The 18,496-nt window shown below is 42.3% G+C and overlaps 2 protein-coding genes across 3 annotated transcripts in view; both read right to left on the bottom strand.

The window, feature by feature from the left end:
- LOC102294499 (estrogen-related receptor gamma) overlaps window positions 1–5,166 on the bottom strand; it is a 33,259-nt gene extending 28,093 nt beyond the window's left edge. Inside the window, exon 1 of the mRNA XM_014337821.2 lies at window positions 5,009–5,166. The gene's annotated coding sequence lies outside the window, so the exon portion shown is untranslated. The remainder of the gene's footprint in view (window positions 1–5,008) is intronic.
- A 751-nt stretch (window positions 5,167–5,917) lies between these two features.
- gpatch2 (G patch domain containing 2) lies at window positions 5,918–18,356 on the bottom strand. 2 transcript variants are annotated; one of them, XM_005914298.3, is made up of 10 exons: window positions 18,142–18,356; window positions 17,081–17,324; window positions 16,160–16,710; window positions 15,278–15,342; window positions 14,137–14,334; window positions 12,039–12,159; window positions 11,687–11,726; window positions 11,366–11,430; window positions 11,149–11,237; window positions 5,918–8,506 (listed from the first exon to the last, which is right to left on the bottom strand). In XM_005914298.3, exons 1-10 carry the CDS (start codon window positions 18,189–18,191, stop codon window positions 8,337–8,339), a joined length of 1,593 nt encoding a protein of 530 aa, XP_005914360.1. In that variant the 5' UTR covers window positions 18,192–18,356; the 3' UTR covers window positions 5,918–8,336. The 2 variants fall into 2 exon arrangements, with proteins under 2 accessions (XP_005914360.1, XP_005914361.1); XM_005914299.3 differs by having other exon boundaries at window positions 16,163–16,710; window positions 18,142–18,355.
- Window positions 18,357–18,496: the final 140 nt, after the last annotated feature.

Below are 18,496 nucleotides of genomic sequence, written 5' to 3'. Positions count from 1 at the left end.
AAATGACAAAACCTGACACTGAATAACAAACCAACTGGACAAACTTGGACAAAGACATGAATGGAAGCAAACTGCAGCAAATGAAACCAAACACGCTGGGCTGCAGTTAAACATCAAAAGTATTTTTACACTGCTGAGCCTGAGCCGACGACAGGAGCTCAATATTTGCTCTGGAGGGATGCTGCATGTAACAAAGCACCCAGCTGTCAGGTATTGACCCCTCACACCAGATGCATCCAGTTTGTCTGAGAAACAAGAAAAAGTATGGGTTAAACAGGCACACTGCATATGTGTGTATGCATGTTCTTCCCAAAAATCACAGCCACCGTCTCTCAGCCTCTGGGTCCAGCTGTCGCATTGACTTCCAAAAATGGACAGTCACTCTTCAGCTCCAAACCCCTCCGTCATGCACATTAGCATCAGCCCTCAGATCTAGTGAGTGTAATCTACTTAGTTTATATCTGACTCACAGTCATCCATCAATTACTGAGACAGCGGGAAAGACTATTGACACTGTGTGCAAACCCTGATGTCCCGCTGCTCCGACACAGCACCTCTCCGGCGCTTAAATGGGAGAGACGCATGAAAGTCAAAGGAGAGAAAGACAAAAGAAATAAGACGGAAAACAAATAAAGGAAACTGCAATGATAGCTCTGCCATGTGCTTTGTCGTTGGATGCCTTTAAATAGATGAATGGAAGGGAAATGATACATAAAATGACAGATTAAGTGGCAGATGAGCATTTGGAATCGGATCACTTTCCCTGTATTGATCTGTGGTACACTGCACAGGGATCAGAGGTCACACACACAAACGCATACATACATACATACACGCGCACACAGGCTTATGCCAGAAACCTGAGAAAGCCTCTGGGAGAAGCTAAAGCAACTATAGAAATGTCACTTAGAGCTGCTAGAACCTGCTGCAGCTATCCTTAGTGGGTCAGTGGTCTTGAAATGTTTGTTTTTTTTCACTTATCTAGAGATGTTAAGTCCCTCTGGGAGGGTGGAGGGGGTGAGCCATTCTGGGAAACATACACAGGAAAGCTTTCAGGAAGGCAGGATTTCATTAGGACTCATTTAAGAGTATTTTATGAATATTTGAGACCAAACGCACTGAGTAAGGGCTCGTGTTATTGGTTAAATGAATTGACTAGATTACCCCCTAGTGGAGGGATTGTGTGTGACATTTATAAAACGGGACACTGCTTTTAGCTGAACAAGTTTGATAAGGGATGATTATTCGAAAGCACCGTCAAGGTCCATCGAGGCGCGAGCTCAAAGTCAAATACGTCACTGGTCCGCCGTCCCGTCACCGTGCCATGTTGTCTTCTGGCAGGAGCCCATCTGGAGGTTCTTAGGGTGATTATGTAACCGAGCTTCTTCTAACAACATAATGTGGATTACTACAGCAAGTACCCTTTCATATTCTCAACAAGCAGCAGCCTATTGGATTAACTGCTCAGCTTCTGGCCTGTGGTCAGCCGCCTCTGTTTCTGTGCGCTTTCCGCTGAAAGGGGAAGAAAACAGAAAAAAACAAAAAAACAAGAACATCTCCCGTCTCTTCTCCTTCGCTGTACGTAATGCCCTTGAGCCTCGAGTCCTCCTGTGCATATTGTCGAGGAGGTTTGGTGCATAGCGTCATTTAGAAGTTACTTGACGTCTTCTCTAAATAAAGTATGCTTGGATTTCATTTACTTAATATGATCATTATTGAAATTCTGTCCTTGGAGATTGATTCTCCTCTTTTTCTCTGTGTTTTTTTAAACCAGCACCACAAAACCAAAAAGCTTAAAGTAATTAAATAGATTAAGTAGGGAAAGCTTAATTCAGAAAACGTACCCACTTGAGTATTTGGAGTTTCTGCATTTTCTTTCTTACTTTTTAAGTTAATAAACTTTTTTGTAAACTTGAACTTGAACTATTTAACTCTCATCTTACTGACACATTTAAATCACATGGACAACCAACCTCTCTCTTACTATAGCATTATTAGCTATATGATTAATTTCATCTAAAGGAAAAAAAATAGATTATTGTTACTTTTGCAAAATTACAATTAGCTTTCATATTTCATTGACCAAAAATCGAAACCTTTCTATAATATAACTTGCAGCTTATATCCATGTTATTACTTTAAAGCTTATTTACCATCTTTTGACTCTGGTATCAATTTCAAGTGAACATTATTTGTGTTGTATTTAAGTACAGCAGTCATTTTGACCCGAATCAAAAATGAAAATAACGCACACAATGAGCCAGCTCCGAGACTTCATTTGTCCAGCTTGTCGTGGGTCTGCCTCGGGGCCTCTTCCAGGACATGCCTGAAACATCTTACCTAGAAGGCGTCCTAGCCGGATGCCAGAACCACCTCAGTTGACTCTATTTGATTAAGAGGTGTAGCGGATCTTCTCAGAGTCTGTCACTTGTAACTGTAATCTTATTTTTTCAGTCACTACCCACAGCTGACAGCCATGGGTGAGGGTGGAAATGTCGATCAGCCAGCCAGCTTCACTATCAGCTCTTCCTTTACCGTAACGGGCAGAAAACAGAGTCTACTACAGTAGAGGAGGGCAGATTGATAGATTGACCATTGTGACGGGATTGATACTTTGTTTCTATCCTGTAAGTTCACTATGTAGTGAACTGTGTTATAATGGTGAAGTTCTTTAGAAATGAAAAATGTTCCTCAAACGTGCAGCATGTTCATATATATCTATATATCTATATCTATCTATCTATATCTATATCTATATCTATATATATATATATATATATATATATCTATCTCCATCCACTTAGGACAGCAATTTATTCCTGACCCGTAGTGGACACTCCACCCTTTTCTAGCTGAGGACCATGGCCTCAGACTTGCAGGTGCTAATTCTCATCACGTCTCCTTCACACTCATATACAAACTGCTGTAGGGCAAGCTGGAGGTCATCGTCCAATGAAGCCAACAGAACCACATCATCTGCAAAAAGCAAAGACATGTTCTGACAACTTCCTGTGTGAAACCATGAAGGTGATGAATGCGGTGATGGAGTCTTTCCTGTTTAAAATGCCCGACAGAGTACCATGACCCCCAACTGCATGCTGTATTTTGCTTTAATTCAGGACCCATGGCAAATATGACCTGTGAATAACTAGCTTCATTTATTAGAACTGCATAGATGGATTTGCATAGATGGCAGAACTAATGTGGCATCATTAGGATCAAATTCATTGACAAAGCCATAAAACATTAGAATGATAGAAAAGAAAACAAGCCTGTGAGATATGACAAAAAAAGAGAATAAAATACGACCACAAAATGCATAAAGTTCATTCAAAATGCATAATTTCAGTGTGATAATAACAATAACAAGAAGAAAATAAGGAAATCTTCAAAATGCTTTCTCAGTCTGACATTGTCGACATTCAAATTGTTAATAGGAGTAATGTTAGCCTAGAAGACTATTATACATGTAGTCCTACATTGTTATTAATGTAATCAAGAAAGGCAGGAGAAAGGGAGTAAAAGCAGGTTAATCTTACCTGTTTATATCCCCGAGCCTTTCCTTTAGTAGAGTTTTAAAGTGCAAGATTTTTGCATGTATTTTCACTGTTCTATTGGTACTTTCACTCAGGAGTATTATCGTTGTCATTGGTGCTTTTTCACAAGTTGTTAACCCTCCTTTACACACATGCACAGACACAGTTATCCGACCGGTCTCTGGTGAGGATCCACTGATGCGGGACCGGGGCACATTAAATCCTGGGAATCAGCATCTCACACATCTAATGCTGATGTCAGGAATTATTATAAACATTTCACATACCCACACACACACAAACATACACAGAAACACCATGCAGCCCATCTCATCATCTCACTTATATCTCCACAGGTGGCAAATTTTACCCTCGAGCTCAATGTCAGCATGTCTGCATAAACAAATCAACGCAAAACGCACATAGACTGAAAGAGCTTATCCTGTCACATTATCCGTTTTTTTCCCTCTACCACAGCTTTATGAATTCACCCTCTGGCTCTCCGTCTATCTGCCCATCCACCTCAAACCCAGCCAAACCCATTTTATCAGCAGCTCCACAGGTGAGCCCAGTCTCATTTCACAACGGTGTCTCGTACCACGTCGAGCTAATGCCAGGTCTCTTCCTTCAGTTATTTCACCTCCCTCCCTCTTCACACTGTGCTTATGTTCTTTCTTTCCCCTTATACACCTCTGGTATATTTTAGCTTTTGAGGTGAGATGTGACACAATTAAACGTCTCCCCTTCCTGCCCAACTCTTTCACCAGGCATCGGGGTTGGGGTCCTTGCGGTGACCCCACCTTCCGGTCATCCCCTCAGCCCGTTAGCCCGCTCAGCACAGCGCACTTAATCCCGGCCGTGCCAAGGTAGACCAGTCAAAATGTAATTTTCTGCAAGATTACACATGATAATGACTCGCTTTGGAGGGCCGCCATAAATAATGACTTCCAATTATAGATGCATAACTATCGATCTGTCAACAGAAGCACCGAGGAAGAAGAGAGAAGCCCAGGGGTTGGGTGGTGGTGGTGGTGGGGGCAGAGCTGGACAGATGTTGTGTTTACTGACATTTTTTTTTCCTGGGGGGGGAAGGGGGGAACAAGCAAAAAAAAAAAAGAAAAAACAAAACAGAGGACGCTGCCGCAGACACACTTAACAACTGCCCAACCGCTTTACAAAGTCTTACATGAAGGCTCAGAAGCAAGTGTTGATGTGAGCCAATAAAATTTAAAAAAAAAAACGTGAGAGATGAGTTCACCTGGGATCAGAGCAGACCTTCACCTGCTCTGGCACACGCACGCACACACACTTCTGCTCCAATTCAACACCACACTGGACTGTTTCGAAGGAACAAAAACAGAAAACACACACACACAAAACCACATCACCAACACATTTGCTGCAATTAAAAGAAACCTTGCATCTACTACTTCTTCGTCCGCTCAGCCTTATTGCTCTCGCTCAGTACTCACTGTCAGTTTCATGCACTGGCTGGCTGGCTGGTCCTCCGCTCTATAGCTGCAGTCAGTCAGTCTCAAGGACAAACGCTCCAGCTCTCCTCGCCTCCGGTCTCTGTAGCTCAGCGATGCAGCAGCACGCGCACGCACGCACACACACTCCCAACACACAAAAATTTCATAAACACACACATTCCCCTCACCCTCCCTCCCTCTCTTTCTGTTCTCAGCGTCTCACTCTGATCCAGTGCTGAGTTTACCTGCCTACCTTGCTCGCAGGGGGAGTCCTGAGAGAGTGTGTCAGACAAAAAGTGTGTCTAAGAGCACGGGTGGGTGGTGGGCAGACTGTTGGAGGGGTGAGGGAGAACACAAGCCAGCATACCCTTATATGCAGAGGGAGGAGGTGAGTAGAAGGGAGGGTAGAGGACACACAGGGTTCCTGTATTCCCACAGATACAGAGGAGGGATTTCTATTGCAGCCTTGCAAAAGATGGGAGAAAAAGAGAGGAGGGAAGAAGACAGAGAGAGAGCACGAGCATCATATTTCAGTGATGTTGAGTCAGCATGTGCATGGGATGTGTGCGTTTATAGAGTTGGAAATATTTCGAGGCCATGTTCTTATTTGCAGAAAGCTCTCTTCATCAAAAGGGAGCTGCGACCGTGCCGTCTCAAGAGCAACCAGAGAAGAAAGTTCTCCTGGTTTGTACTTAAAGGGCTCACATCCTGATCGGAGTAAGTTGCCTCACTGATGATGTACGTTTTACAACTTGATTTCAGTGTCCTAAACGACTGCGGATCCTGATGCTCTGTTCAACCAACTTCAAAGCCTCAAAAATATTGGTTTAACTCCACAGGACGACTCTCAAAATGCAATCTTGTTGTTGCTAATATGGGTAAATTAGTAAAAGAAATTAAACACTTAAATGCTGCATAAACTGCTGCTTTATTAAACCACTAATCTACATAATACTATGCAATTAAAAAGAGCCCATCATCAGGCCGAAAAAAGAAGGAACACAAAACCAGTCAAAGTTCTATAGGCAAAAAAAACAAAGAAAATCAGCAATTTGGTACATTTTGGTGTAAGGAAGGCGCTGGTCAAGAGAAAAAGGCCTGAAAAACAACAGAAGAGAAAATTTGACAATCGCAGAATTCCTTTTCCTTGACAAAGAAAAACCTTTTCACAATAATCCAAGACAGGAACACTCTCCAGGAGGTAGGTATATCATTGTCAAAGTCTACAATCAAGAGACGCCTTCATGAAGGGAAATACATGGGGTTTACGACAATGTGCAAACCAACGTTTAACCTTCAGAACAAGAAGCCCAGATTAGACATTTAAACTATTACATTTTTTTTTTAAACAAACAAAAAACATAGATGTTCCTAGTGGAAACAGTTGATTTATGGAGAAGATAGGAAAGGCCCATTATCTATAACATAACCACAGTGTTAAAGCATGAGCATGTATGGTTCCAGAAGAGCCTGGTTACTTGGAGTAACGTGCTGTAGTGATGATGATGTGGCTGCTCACCGAAGCAGCAGGATGAACTGTGAAGTGTACAGAGCAATAGTCTCTGTGCAGATTCAGCCAAATGCTGCAAAGCTGATTGGACAGCGCTTCACTGTACGGATGTATAATGACCAAAACATACTGCAAAAGTAACCCAAGAACTTTAGGTCAAAGAAATGTAGTGCTCATAAAAATGCTGAGTCACCTTAACCTAAGTAATCAGGCTTTTCCCCCCCCCTTTCTTCAAAATCCATCCTCTACCTGGGGCTGCAGTAAAAATGTAGAGATTTTTTAACAAATTATAATCATCAGGAAGGTTACCTTTGAGCCTTCTTACAAAAAAAAGACAATCTAAAATCAAATTAATTAACAATTAATGCGTTAGTCTTTTTTGCTTAGTTTCAGATTTAACAGTTTTGGTTTACAGAGGCTAAATTTCTACTGTATACGCTTTTCTTCCACATCAGAGCTCCACTCACATGTCTTTAAACTGTCACGAGTTTAATGAGGTAAGTTAGGTCCTAAGGTTAAAAGCTGTTCTGAGGAAATACTGCTACACTTTAAATATCCTGCACCATTTCTAATCAACATCTTTCTATTTTTTTTCTGGCCCCTTGATCTCTCAGCTGCACTTAAATTTACTTTAGCTATATATCCACAACAATCCGCTGTGTCTGGCCAATATGCTAATGGGCTTAAATTACCCAACAGCTGCATAGTAAATAATACAATTAGGTAAGCAGCCAACTTATTTTAATAAATGCGTCTGACTTCCTGTGTTGTGCCGCAGGTGTCTGATTAGACGTTAGCCAGCCCGCACTTCCCCACAATCCTGCGAAAAGGTCTAATCAAGCAAATTAAGCGGAAAGCACCGGTTAAACACAGGTTCCTTCCTTCAAGAGTGTGCACTGAAACGCCAAAATGCTCATATCATACCGTGTGACTGTGTAAAGTCACAGAGCGTGCTTACTCTTGGCTACGTTTGCAGCAACACTGTTTAAAAACCTTAAATTACGTTCAATGAAACGAAAAGCAGGGTGTGGTAAAACTTCGGGCTTCGTGTGCAAATCTGTGCATACTGGTGCTAAATGAAGAGAAATTTGTAACTTGGATTTTCAGCCTTTTTCTTTTTTTTGGGAGAGAGATTAAAAACATTCTCATGACAAGATTTCTCCAATTAAATCAACAATTAAAAAAAAAAAAAGGAATTGGGTGAGGAAAAACATCCAGATATCCAAACTTGCATCAATAAAGCGTACCCTAAATTCATTACAATTAAAAAAAAATAAGAATAATCTTGAGGTATAGCCTTCTCAAACAATTGATTTTAAAATTATTGTGCAACATCAGACAAAAACCCTATCATTGATTCACTAACCAACACAGCCGACTGAAGAACCATTGCTGTCGTCACTGGCGACCTGAAGCAATACTATTTGTATGTAGTCAACAGCACCCCAGTTCTCTGACCAGTAACACTGGCATCTGAGGTAACGGATGAGACATCACATCACATCACTTTCTCCAACATGGAGTTTCTCAAGAAGACGCATTTGCCATTCATGTCTGTGGATCACTTTCCGTCCTTTACTTTCACATGTTAAGGAGTCTGTGCAGAGATCTCAGTCTTCTTGCAGTTTCCCCAACATGGGAAAGTTAAATTTTTGTTTCATCTCAGGTCGTTTGCTACGATGAGCAGCGTCCTTCTCTTGTTGTTCGTGCGCCTGGATTATTCCAGACCTTTGTGTGTGTGTTTTTAGATAACCCTGAGGAGAATTTCATCTCGTCCCTCCTTGGTGGGGTATATTATCCTGGCCTCACTCTGGGTGTTCAGCTGAAACCCAAACCCGTGCCTTTAGGTCTCTGGGTGGCCCGGATGGGCTCGGTAATGCCTCTTCCCTCAGGACCCAGGCCCATCCCTGGACTCCAACCCATGGTTTGCAGCATGCGGTTCCCCATGTTGGTCTCAGGGATCGGAGGTGCGTTCTCCCCGACCACTCCTGAAAACAAAGTTCACTGATTAAAGAAAGCTAATAATTTCTGTCTACGCATCCTCACTCATACCATGTTAAACACTACGTACAAGTGTCAGCTACTGTATAAAGGAGATCTTCAAAGCAGCTCAGACAATGTACGCGTGAAATGAGTAAATAATAAAGTTAGTTTGACGCACCCCACAAACAGTTTAAACACAAAGCTAGAGACAGTTATAGCATATAGCATTATAGTAAACAACATAACAGGAAATTCAATCACAGGTAAATGGTACATAAACTCTTCTGATTACTTTCTCTCATCTGTAGACCGTAGCCATCTTCCCAGCAACAAATTTTTTCCTCCCCCAAATAAAGTAAGGTAGACCTGCCTTTTGTCCTTAGTGCCTTATTGCTATGTATTACTATTGCTATGTCTGTGAATGGAGTTCACAGTGTAAGGAGTGCTTCGAGTACTAAGTCAGAGTAAAGAACGGCTATTTATATAAATTTCAGTCCATTTAGCTGGGACTGTACTAGAAGGGGAAAAAGTACTGGTGGCTGCCAGTGATATCCTCTCAGTCTCCTGGTAGATGTGCATATGGTATGAATGTAGGTGACATCTTTGTTATCATAGGAAACTTGACCTCTAACCTTAATCTTAAAAATAAATAACTGGTTTATAAAACGATGACAAGATACATCAGAGTCAAGGAATACATGCACTGAATACATGAAATTCCTTGAACTACACAGGAATAAATTGGCACCAGAAAAATGTTAAATAACTAGTTTGTCATAGTACTATCAAACTGCTAGCTTTTTTTTTTTAGTCATATAAATCGAGGACAAAACATCTGAAATGTATCCAGTGGTTGGAATATTGAGGCAAAACAGCTGTTTTGAAGCTTTTTGAAGTTGATATGTGCAAAACAATTAGGTCCAATATTAGATCTGTTATGTTTTAATCACACAAGCTTAGAGATCGTTTGTACATCTCAACCAGTTGGTGGCTGTAGCCAGGGGAAATCAGTTGCAAATAAGGTGCTGCACCAAAAACCATCTTGTATTTGCTTTGGTTGCAACACACTGTCTGCAAGAGTGCAAGACTGTCTCGCTTCAAAGTTAAAGTAAAGAATCTGCTCGGCAAGTAATTTGCAGACAAGCATGCAAACTAGTGGCGGCCTGCTTGCGAACAAAGCAATTGCAAGAAGGTTTACAGTGCAGCACCATATTGGTCTTTTTACCTACTGTCAACCTACTTACAACCAGCAACCACTCGCCAACCTTTTTTTTTTAACATTATACATTTGATTTGTGGCAAAACATTTTATGCTTTTTAGTCACTTTTAAAGAAATTAGAAGTGAAAAAAAAGTTACTAGCAGTATTTTTTGGATTTACAATACATTAACCCTAAAACATTAAAATCCTCTTTCTTATTTACAGATCTGACGTTCTGTCTATCTGGTGGTTCAGCTTTAGTATAAACGTAACCATGTAATTGACTTGGCCACATTTTCAATGGTGTAACAAATGCAAGCAGTGAAGGGAAGATCATCCGTGTCTGTCTCAGACACTGATCATTTTGTCCTCCCTCTTCCTGTAAGTTCCCAGTCCAGTCACAGAGTGCAACCTATTACCCTTTTTAATCCTCCTTTCATTTGTATGCAGGGCAGAGTAAAGCTGCAAGCTCATTTCCAGACGCGACCGTCTGAGGGTTCGAGCACGCCAGGAAGGACATTTGGCCTCAGAGTACAAATATGCGCCAAGTGAGTGTCAGATATGTACACAATGCAACACTGAATATGCCACAATGATACTTTGGCAGCCCAGCAGACAGTGGTAATGTTTTCCATGTGCTTGCTGGGTGTTGCCGCCCTATTTAACTGATTTTATCCAAGTTTTTAAGCAGCCACCTTAAATAAGGACCTCATAAAGTTGAAATTAATGTTTGGTTACACTTTTGTTGTCTGCCCAATTTCTTTAATGTGTGCTCCATTTCTTCTGTTTTTAAACACAAATGCTTACCTTTCTGTTGGGCCTGGGCATAAATTAAAGAAGCCTGCACCTGAGCCAAAGCATGCATGACTCTTTAACCCACAACTGACAGCCAACTTAATCTCATAAAACACTTCAGTACACTAATGTGGATACAATGTCAGCGTTTAGGTATAAATTACAATCAAAAACAAGACAAAGCTCCAAACTAAATACATTACAGGGCCAACATTAGCATTAACTCGTCCTTCCTCCTCCAAAAGGATAAACTGGCCCAGAGGTAAGAGGAGTAGTTTTTTTTGGAGGAGGTGGAGGGGATGAGTGGCTAACGGCTAATCCAGTATCTCTGCTGTGGCAGCGTGATTTAGCCAGCTGACTCTTGTCCAGCAAAGCTTAGGAAGGAAAGGGCTTTATTAATGAGAGAAGGTTGTGCAGGAGGGAGGATATGAAGGGAGAAAGATCCGCTTTCTCAAAAATATGCAGCTAAAGCGCACATTTCATCCCAGTCTGTACAGCAGAAGGTGTGGAGGAAAGCTTGGACACATTGAGCTCAACGAGGAGGGGGAGGGGGAGGGGGAGAGGAGAACAGAAGAGAGCCAAAAATACAATAAAAGGAGCAGTTGGTATAAAGTGCCAGATGGTGTGCTAGGTGAAGCTAGGTGTTCAATACCTGAAGGCGCAGTGGAACCAAGGGGGGCTGCTTTGCGCCTCCGCTTGATATCCCCTGTGCAGAGCGAGCCGAGGTGTCCGCTGGTCTGTCTGTAAAACCAGTCAAGACACGCAAAAATATGATAGCACCCATTTGATCTTAAATAACAAGAAAAGTTCTCATCCCTTAACAAAAACAAAAACAAACAAAAAACCCAACGAAGTTAAACTGTTCTCACCTGCTTGCTGTTTTTACTGAGCAGGTCCTCCGATGCCCTCTGTCTGAGAGTGGGTCCCAGTGCAACTGAAGGGGCAATGAGGGAGACACAAAAGAGCGAGTTACCCCTGGAATGAACTTTGTATTCTGCATTTTAAAGTCATTTTGGAGGCTTTTTTTTTTTTAGCCTTTTTTAGGTGGGTGTAGAGAGGATAGGAAAGCTGGGGAGAGAGCACAGGTGAAGGAAGGACAGTGAATGGCCTCTGAGTGGATTCAAACCCTTTTATTCCACAATAAAAGGAATAAAAGGGGAAAAAAAGAAAGAGAGAGAGAGACAGCTTACCTGTCCGTGTTCTCTCCTTGAGCCTGAGCTGAACCACGGCCTGTCGGAGATATTATGGTATCATTACACAGAAACTATTGCTTCTCGTCAACCACAGAAACTAGTGCAGATCTCCCAAAGAAAACAGGATTATCAAGATCTTTCTCACATTAGCTAACACACAGGCAAAAGCTGAATGAGGTCTCATCATGCTTCTCTGTTGTCAAATAAAATGCTTTTATGATGTCAGTATAAAATTGATCATATCCTGCAGGTTTTTAAGTTACTTTTATTAATTCTTCAACACCAAGGTTACTTATTTAAATAGCATCTTTCATAAAATGGAAAAAGTGATCATGCAGAAAGAACTCACTCGTGGGTGTCCTGAGTTTGTCTGCTCAATCTTTCGCTGAAGCCCTGACTGGAGGTTCCCTGCAGCCCTGCCTCAGGTACCTGATGGTTGCCATGAAGGCGGCTCAACCGGGCCTGGAAACCTGACAAACACCAGCGCAGGTTCATCATTATTTAACCTTACGATAAGATCAGTGAAATCACTCAATCGGTTGGGTCAGGAACATTTCAAGGTAACAAAACACTGATACATCTTTTGAAATCCCAGCTTATATTTCAACAGGTTTGTAAACAGAGCATTATCCACTGGAAGCTGAGGTAATCTCAGTATGATGTATGGAATTCAACAAATTTATTAGACCACCTGACAATTAAATAGTCCTAATTCACACATAATTACCAAAACGCTTCATTTTTATGGCCTCCTTCGGAGCTTTCACAGAAATGGAAGCATAATGGAATCACCACCGTAGGTGCATTTCATCTAGCATTGAAACATTCTGGAGCTTTTCTTGGGCATAAACACAACAATGCTGACCAAAGAGTTTAAACTTTAACTTTTACAGCCACGGTACCTTATTCCAGGCATCTGCAGTCCAGTGTTTGTGCTCCTGGATGTCTCAACAATGGCTTCTTAGCAGCTAGCCTTCCCTTTAAGCCTCGTTTTTTCAGCCCTCTGCTTATTGTCATCCCGAAGACCTTTATATCAGTAGTGATTTTCTTTCTGCCTTTAGTACTTAAAACTTTGAAGCACTGCACAGCTGTTTTCTGCCTCTTCCTCTGCACATTTTCCAAGCATCAGTCTCAGCAATTGATTGGTCCACAGCATACATGACCACACTGTGAGAACACTTTAAGTCTTGCCCAATTTTGTCTCAAAGCATACCCAGCATCAAGAAGTGCTTTAATGCAGACTCTTTTCTTTTCATTGAGTTCTCAACGATTTACCATTTTGAAAAGGATCGATGGATTTCAAACTGAATTCACTTATTTTTCTGTTTAGGAATTCAAGTGAATTAATTTGGCATCTTAATCAAAAATAAGCAACTTTACTATTTTTTTCTATGTTTTTTGTAAAACAATACATTTGAAAAATCATGGCTAAGAACAACAATTATATTTTAACAATCATTTTGATTAAACAGTTTGCACATACTGGTGGATAATCCATTGCAGAAACATAAAAAATGGTTTTGGTAATGACAGTACCTTTAATGTAGGGTGGCTGTGGCATAAACCTGTGGTCTAACAAATCTGCAAAGTTGCTCCATCTTTACGTCCAGCAACTATGCTGTGTGGGCACTGATGTGAAGGTAAATTAGGCACCAGCACCACGTTGGTTGGAAAATAGGTAGGAGACGATATGTCACGACTAACAAGGTGTGAAGGGGGGGGAAGGGGGGGGAAGCTAGATTAAAGGTACTGTCATTACCAAAACTGGAGGACACTCGAAAGAAAGCTTCATGCAGCACAAGTCTGAAAAATGTTCTTTTTGGTGCTGAACACTGCAAACAAAGCCTTTCTTCAGAGATGTTACTCTCTTATTCCACACATCAGTTTATTGCTGTAATGCTGATATGTCAGTGTGAACCGTTTGCCTCCTAGTGGTCTTTAGTGAGACTGCAACAACTTTTCACTACAGTATCTTCACTTTGCCCCTCATACTAGATATTATATTACATTATATGTTAGAAAGCTACTCCTTCCATCTGCTCCAGCTAGGGGGCACCACAGGAGATCGTTGGTTTCCACCTAGTCCCCGTCCTCTCTCTGTCAAACCAACCACATTCATAAAACTCCTCTTTGCCCATCCTCTTGCCTAGGAGCATCATCTTCACATCCTTTTCTCAATGGAGCAGCATATCCCAGTTCTAATCCAGCTCAGAGAAATTCAGTACATGCTTGTTTCTCCCAGTGCAAATCTGGGCATCTTTAAACGAGCTAATGACTCCTTACATTCTTTTACATACAAACCTACAGTCTGTTCTTCACCCCTCTTTAGAGCCACCATTGCTTTGGATGGTTGACCAAAAAAGGGAGGGGGAGAAAAATAATTGCCATTGTGTCAAAGTTTCTAAGTGATTCAAATGTGACTGCGAAAGCAAGCACCAGAAGCCTACCTCTCTGTGCCCCAGGGCTCATGAGTGGGAAGGATCCAGTGAGAATGCTGTTAAAGACAGGGTCGGCTAGATCCAGCTCCTCTGACCCAGTCTCCCTCTCCCACCAGGGAACAACTCCTGCTATCCCACAAGCACCCCCGGGCCCCGGACCGGAGCCCGGCTCACCCTCGTAGAACCAGTCACTCTGCTCATCGTCACCTAAAAGAAGGAGTATGAAAAATGGGACCTCACAGAAAAGCTGCTTAAACTCATATACAAAATGAAATAAAAAGCAATTTCACCATATTTAGAAATAACTGGGAAGGATCAATAATCAATAACGACAAAAGAGGAGAACACAGTTTCTAAAAGCTAGCAAGATGTTTGAGAGAAGTGCTTTTATGTTGTTTTTACACCTGCGCTGTTTTTTGCTGTTTAAACTGTACTCTGGTTCATTTCCCCCCTCAGTCCAGTTCACTTGTGCAGGTGTTAACAGGGTAATCGCACTCAGGTACAAAGCAAACAACCACACCAAACGCTTTTAGAGGAGGTGGTCTAAGTCCGATTCCAAATGTTGTGTGAATGCAATCTGAGTCAACTACCAGGTGCATGCTGCAAGTCTGAACTAAACATCTTCACATAGCCAGGAGTGCTTTGCATTCTGGGGTGCGGCAGAGTACCATAGTTATTCACAAACAGTACAAACAGTCAATGCGGGTTAGCAACTAGCTGTAAAATTAATGTAAATTCCCCATGTTGGACACTCAGCCAGAACACAGCACCTTCATCTTCCTGTACTTAGTTTTGTTGCTCGCGCTCCAGACAAAATAAGTGGACTAAATGTTCTTACGTGGTTTGTACTGACCCATTTTGGTTCACTTTGAGTTTTTTTTCTGCGTCAATAGAAACCAAACCACAGGAAAAAGCTACAAGTTACAAGTACAAACTCATCAACTGACTTGGACCAGAGTATGCGAGCTATAGGTGTGAAAATACCCTAAAATTAGATTGTGTGCACTTCCTACAAAACACAACCCAACACAACCACTGTGTGCAGATGCGGACCCTTACCCTTTCACAAAATCCTCACTTCTGTGTGCACTTCTATGCAACATGCCAGACAGTTTTTGACACATACCTCAGTACACATCTCAGTACATACCTTGCCTCCCCTCATCATTTGTATAGAGGCCTCCATCACTGCTGTTACTCACACTGCTGGTCTCACTGAGGAAAAAATGGTAGAAAAGGAAATTCAACCAAGTGTTTCTCCACTGCATAACTATATCACAAATCCACATATATCCCATGCATTTGCAAATAACATTAATGCTAATAAATAATACCTTAGACACTTTGTGATAATATAAAACACAACAGTAACGTAAACTCCCCCATGTTGAACTACTGCTGGCAACCTTAATCTTTCCTCTGCTCTGCAGCCTTGATGAGCTCAGCACAGCTATCCACCTGGTGGCAATTTTTGTTCAAGTCCCCCTTCAGCTCACAAATGATCTCAAGAGTAGAATAAGGACTACCTCTGCCAGCTGCAGTTCATGATGGAAAAAGCCTCTCTAGCCCCAGGATGAGAGACTCCAGACAGTTCATTACCATCAAAGCCACAACAATAGCCTTACTAGCCCTACAACGAGTAGGGAAACGCTAGATGGTAGTTAGCAAGTTTCCATTTAGATATTTTTCTTCTTTTTTTCAACAATTTTTCATTCAATAAAATAAGTTCCCAATACATTCTAAATGAAAGCAGCCATCAAAGAACATGCATGAGAACTAACTAGTCTGGAACTGGCAACATTTTAGCTTTAAATAGTCGCTTCTTTTTGGTGATCTATGCACCAAACACATTTCAGACATTTCAAAAACATTAAAAAAAAGAGATTAATTTTAGACAACCAGCCCCAAACACTCCCTTGCCTGCAGTACCACAAACTGACACTAAGACTCCATAAAAATCGCACACAGTAGCACATACAGTAGCTACAACATCGGGAATTACGAGGCATAAAAAGAAAGGCAAAACACTAACCACCTGTCACTCATGTCCTCATCTGAGCCCTTTTGCTCCTCCAGCTCCATCTTGTCTTTGGACCCGTCTGTTGGAGAACAGACGGGGTCTTCACTCTCCACCACAACCCCTTCATCAGCAGCTTCCACTCCCAGCCGGTGTGTCGCCAGTTTCCTCTTTTTTACTCTGCTTTTGTTTCCACTTGGCTCTACCAGTCCACCTCCGCAGAACTCCATGGCACCTCTTCCCTCACTTGCACCCAGTCTATGTGGCTTGCCACCAACACGGGCTTTGGGTACAGGCGGTGGCCCAAGCATAGTGGAGGTGGGAGGTTCTGGATCTATGGGTGGGTCCACAGCCATGCGTTTGACCTTACGTCGTCGCCTAAGGCTTCGAGTCCCCTCTGCTGAGCCCAGGACACCCAGGTCATCCGGCCAGAGCGGCCGTTTACTTCGCCCCATGTCGGCTGTGTAGGGGATTCGCCGTTTGGGGCCAAGTTGTTCATCTGAGTCACTGTTGTCACGGGCATGGCTATTGGCAGCAGAGACAGCTCCTGTACTGGCACGGTAGTCCTGCAACAAATGACACTGTGGTGAATACCAGGCTGTGATGCTGATGCTAAATTAAGACACTTGCATCAACACGAGTATGTCAGCTAAGACAGAAGCAACAGCAGTGGGGCCGGATTTATGAAACACAGACACATTTTTACCCAAATAAAAATGTTTGCTATTGTCCAAAACGCCACACTATTTTAATATATTTTGGATCCCCCCCCCAGTTACATTTTTCTCCTCTTCTCAAAACAACTACAGCAAGCCAGATAACTACATCCTCAAATGTAGTAAAACTGGCTCAGCTGGTCTTAGGTAACACTGTTGACACAGGGTTTCAAACAGATGTGTCTCGTCCACAGTCCCTATTCAATTCACCCTATCTCACCTTATGTTCCTCCACACTGGACTCTGAACCCTCACTGAGGTGGCCCGTCTCCCACGGTGGATGTGGGTTGTCTGAGCGTCGTTTCCTACCCCTCCGCTTCCGAGCCTGTCTCTTTAGCAGACAGCCCACTGCCAGTGCATGGTCACCTCCATCACCAAAACCACCACGGGCAGCTTGCTCTGAGCTCTCCTCCAGCGCTGACACCAGGTCATGGACCAGCTCGTCCATCGTTCGGCGAAAGTGCCTGAGATTAAGCAAAAAGGAGGGTAAATACAATTTTATCTCACACCAGGAGTGGACAATCAGATACCTAAAGCACTTACAAGCACTAACGATTTCGCGTGTGCACGTGTATTGGTATAGAGTATAAGAATGTAGCCATTATGTGTAGATTCCTATTAATGGGCAAACCGCAAGGAAACTTAAGAGACGACTCCTGACTAAACAGATGCAAATTGAAATGCTATCACGTCAGCTAGCTGTCGATAAGCCCAACTGACGGTGACAACTTTGGACATGGGAGTAAGCTAGCTGTAAAATATCTGAGACTATAGCCTGGTGATCATTCACATTACATAACGTCCATGTCTTCCCAGCAAGCAAAGCTAGGGCTAACACACGATGGGTGCACTGCTGAAATACAGTATTAACAAATCTCAGGCGATACCATTTAACAGCCCGCGATTGTGGGTTGCAAGGTTCTCTAAATCGACGCTTGCTTTAGTTTGCACTTTAAGTTGTTAGCTTCGAGGGCTAACGTTTTCTTGCTACTTAGCCAAGCCCTTCCAAAACAAACCCTGAACTACAGAATTTAAAAGCTGACCAACTGCTGGTACGTAACAGCGTTAACATGTAATAACACTCACGGCATTAACTTATACTTAGTTTAAACAAGCGCCGCCAAAAAGTAAACAACAAACACACCCTAAAATATTCAGAAGAGCTTAGCTGCTAGCCTGTTAGCGCAGCTAGCCTTCTCTCTGCCTCTAGCCGGCTGATTCACGAGAGTGGAGTGGACGTGAACAATATGTTACGTCTCCGCGGTTTCAAACACCACCTACCAGCCAGTTCCCGCTTTGCCGATGGTTTTTAGATTAGCTGCACGGAACATGAAAGCCACCAAGTCCCCGCTATCCTTAGCCAGAAACAACGGACAAACACTGACACGCCACTGAAACCATTCTGGCACAAAAGCTAACGATCAGCTAACTGGATCAATATGCGACAAGAGGAGGACACCGTGAAAGCAGCAGCAAGGTACTGTGTTGCCTTTGAGTGCTGAAGAAAATCCACAGCATTACGATGGGAGAAAGAGATCGTCAGAACATAATAATATTAAGGAGCATTACAATTATTATATTTAAATACGCCAAAACTGGATAAAATATATGTATGTATGTGGTTGATAACAACATG

This window comes from Haplochromis burtoni, unplaced genomic scaffold (assembly GCF_018398535.1).
Source record: "Haplochromis burtoni strain Fernald_Lab_line unplaced genomic scaffold, NCSU_Asbu1 Contig_8, whole genome shotgun sequence".
NCBI lineage: Eukaryota > Metazoa > Chordata > Actinopteri > Cichliformes > Cichlidae > Haplochromis > Haplochromis burtoni.
Note: the sequence above shows the minus strand (reverse complement) of the source record. Positions and strands in the feature narration are given on the sequence as shown.